General features: G+C 62.8%; 1 protein-coding gene across 1 annotated transcript in view; it reads left to right on the plus strand.

The window, feature by feature from the left end:
- The first annotated feature begins 6 nt into the window (after positions 1 to 6).
- SCARA3 (scavenger receptor class A member 3) overlaps positions 7 to 2,850 on the plus strand; it is a 5,327-nt gene continuing 2,483 nt past the window's right edge. The window contains exons 1-5 of the mRNA XM_085305674.1: positions 7 to 84; positions 214 to 333; positions 1,041 to 1,139; positions 1,622 to 2,665; positions 2,757 to 2,846. Of these exons, the coding sequence (XP_085161800.1) occupies positions 57 to 84; positions 214 to 333; positions 1,041 to 1,139; positions 1,622 to 2,665; positions 2,757 to 2,846 (1,381 nt within the window). The 5' untranslated portion in view covers positions 7 to 56. The remainder of the gene's footprint in view (positions 85 to 213; positions 334 to 1,040; positions 1,140 to 1,621; positions 2,666 to 2,756; positions 2,847 to 2,850) is intronic.

Below are 2,850 nucleotides of genomic sequence, written 5' to 3' on the forward strand. Positions count from 1 at the left end.
CCCCCCCCTTGCGCTGGCTTGCAGGAGAGGAGCTCGCCGGCGGGGAGGAAGAGGAGATGCCGTCTTTCCGATCCCGGCYGAACGGTAAGGGCCGAAGCCGCCCGCGGCGCGTCCCTCCGTCCGTCCGTCCGTCCGTCTGTGCGTCCGTCCGTGCCCCCCGGCCCCCGGCAGCGCCGGCGGCGGGGGGCCCGATCCTTCCCTCCCGGCCCCCAGGCAGGACCCRGCCCGGCTGCAGCCAGTGTCGGAGGAACCTGTCGCTCCGGACGGCCGTGCGGGTGCTCTACGCCGTCGCCGTCCTGCTCGCCGTCGCCGTGACCGTGCTGGCGTCCCTGGGTGAGAGGCAGCGCCGCGAGTCAGCCGCCTTCCCGCCCGCTGCTTCCTTCTTTCCCACCTTCCTTCCCTCTTCTCTCCTTCCCTCCCTCCTTCCTTCCCTCCCTCCTTCCTTCCCACCTTCCTTCCCTCTTTCCCACCTTCCCACCTTCCTTCCCTCTTTCCCACCTTCCCTCCTTCCTTCTTTCTTTTCTTCTGGTCTTCTTCCCTCCTTCTTTCCTTCTCTCCTTCCTTCCTTCATTCTTCCACATCTTCCTCCTTCCTTCCTTCCTTCCCTTTTTCCTACCTTCCTTCTTTTCCTCTTTCTTTCCCTCTTTCCTTCTCACCTTCCTTCCCTCTTCCTTTCCCTCTTTCCTACCTTCCTTCTTTCCCTCCCTCCTTCCCTCCCTCCTTCRCTCCCCTAGAAGGGCCCAGGAGTCCTGGGGCCCGGGCAGGAGCCACCTCGCGGCCGGGACGCCCAGCCTGAGGCCCGGGAAGTGGCGGAGCAGCCGGGTTGGATCGCCGGCTCCGGTGGTGGGGGGTCACCTGGCCCGGAGCAGCCCCCACCGGGCGCTTATGGCTTTGCTTCCCTTGCTCGTGGGCCCAGAGCTGTAATTTGGGTTAAAAAATAATAATAATAAGGAGAAGCATCCTGAGGGTGGGAAGTCCGGGGCTGAGCTCCCACCGCAGCGGCTGCTCGTGTCCTCTCACCACCTGCCTTTTCTCCGCAGTGTTCAAGAAAGTTGACTCTGTCTCCAATGACATCAGCTCAGCCCAGACTTACTACGAGAAGAAGATCTTATCCATCCAGGAAGACCTCCAGGAGCTGGGTGAGCGTCCTGCACCCCAACCGCTGCCGCCCCGGGCGGGAGGTTTTCTCCAGGGTTTGGCACCCTGCGTGTCTCCAGCTGGGCAGGTCTCAGCACGGAGGAGAAGCCAGCCGGGGACYGGAGCATCTCCACCCCCTGGGCTCCCCCAGGACCAAACCCCCGCTTCCCTCCCAGGACTTCTGGGGCTGAGCTGCTAGAGGAGACAAAGTCCTCTACCACAGAGGTGGTAGGTGACGTTTCCATCAAGGAGCAGGATGAGCCCAGGAGTTTGTGGCTCCTTGTCCTGGTCTGGGACCACACAGGATGGTGGGACGGGTGGTTGTCCCAGCTGTACTCACCTCCAGTGTCTGGCAGGGCCAGACTGTGGTGAAGCTCCTTGCTCTGGCTCTGTTCCTTAGCAYGGATGTTTCCAGGCCCAGCAGCTGACTCAGGAGATACTGGGATAGTGGTCAGGGTAACGCAGACCTCTGTCCTTCGTTCAGATCAGAAGGCCTTGGGGAACTGCTCCCTTTGCCATGAGACGGGGCAGCTGGGGCAGGAGATCACCAAGCTGCAGGGCGAGCTGGAGGAGATCCAGAAGATGCTCCTGGTGCAGGAAATCCTGCTTGACCGGACCTCCCAGACCCATGACCTGCTCTCATCCACCAGCAACAAGATTACCAGCGAGGTGGACAACTGCTCCTTCTCCATCCGGCAGGTCAACCAAAGCTTGGGGCAATTCCTTGCCCAGGTGGGAGGCTGGCAAGCGGTCACCTCCGAGCTGGACAGCTCTCTCAAGGGGCTGGTGCAGGAGCGCTACGACGTCAGGGCAGCCATGCAGCAGATGAACTTCACCCTGGGGCAGACCTCCGACTGGATCCACCTGATCCAGAGGAAGACAGACGAGGAGACGCTGACGCTGCAGAAGATCGTGACCGAGTGGCAGAATTACACCCGAGTCTTCAGCGGGCTGCGGGCCACATCCTCCAAGACCAGCGAGCTGGTCAAGAGCATCCAAGGCAGCGTTGGCTCTGCGGCCCAGCAGGTCAGCCAGAACTYGGAGAGCATGCACGAACTGGTGCTGCAAGTGATGGGGCTCCAGCTGCAGCTGGACAACATCTCCTCCTTCCTGGACGACCACGAGGAGAACATGAACGACCTGCGCTACCACACCAGGTACACGCAGAACCGCACGGCCGAGCGCTTCGAGACCCTGGAAGGCCGCATGACCTCCCACGAGATCGAGATCAGCACCATTTTTGCCAACATCAACGCCACCGACAGTCACGTCCACAGCATGCTGCGCTACCTGGACGACGTGCGGCTCTCCTGCACCCTGGGCTTCCACACCCACGCTGAGGAGCTCTACTACCTGAACAAGTCCCTCAGCCTGGCCCAGAGCACCACGGACCTGCTGCGGGAACGCTTCAGCCTGCTCAGCGCCCGGCTGGACTTCGACATCCGCAACCTGTCCATGATCATGGAGGAGATGAAAGTGGTGGACGTCCGGCACGGAGAGATGCTGAGAAACATCACCGTCGTGCGAGGTGAGGTGCATGCTGGTGTCCACGACGGGTCTCCGCATCTGCCCCGCTCCCCCCCCACCCCGTTCACCCGCTCTCCCTTTCCCTCCCGCAGGTGCGCCGGGCGTCCCGGGCCCCCGCGGCCTCAAGGGCGACGCGGGCACCGAAGGCCCCGCAGGCGGCAAGGGCGAGAAGGGCGACGCGGGCAG

The sequence above is a fragment of the Rhea americana genome, unplaced genomic scaffold, assembly GCF_003343005.1.
Source record: "Rhea americana isolate MKP2758 unplaced genomic scaffold, rheAme1 scaffold_225, whole genome shotgun sequence".
NCBI classification, from domain to species: Eukaryota; Metazoa; Chordata; class Aves; order Rheiformes; family Rheidae; genus Rhea; species Rhea americana.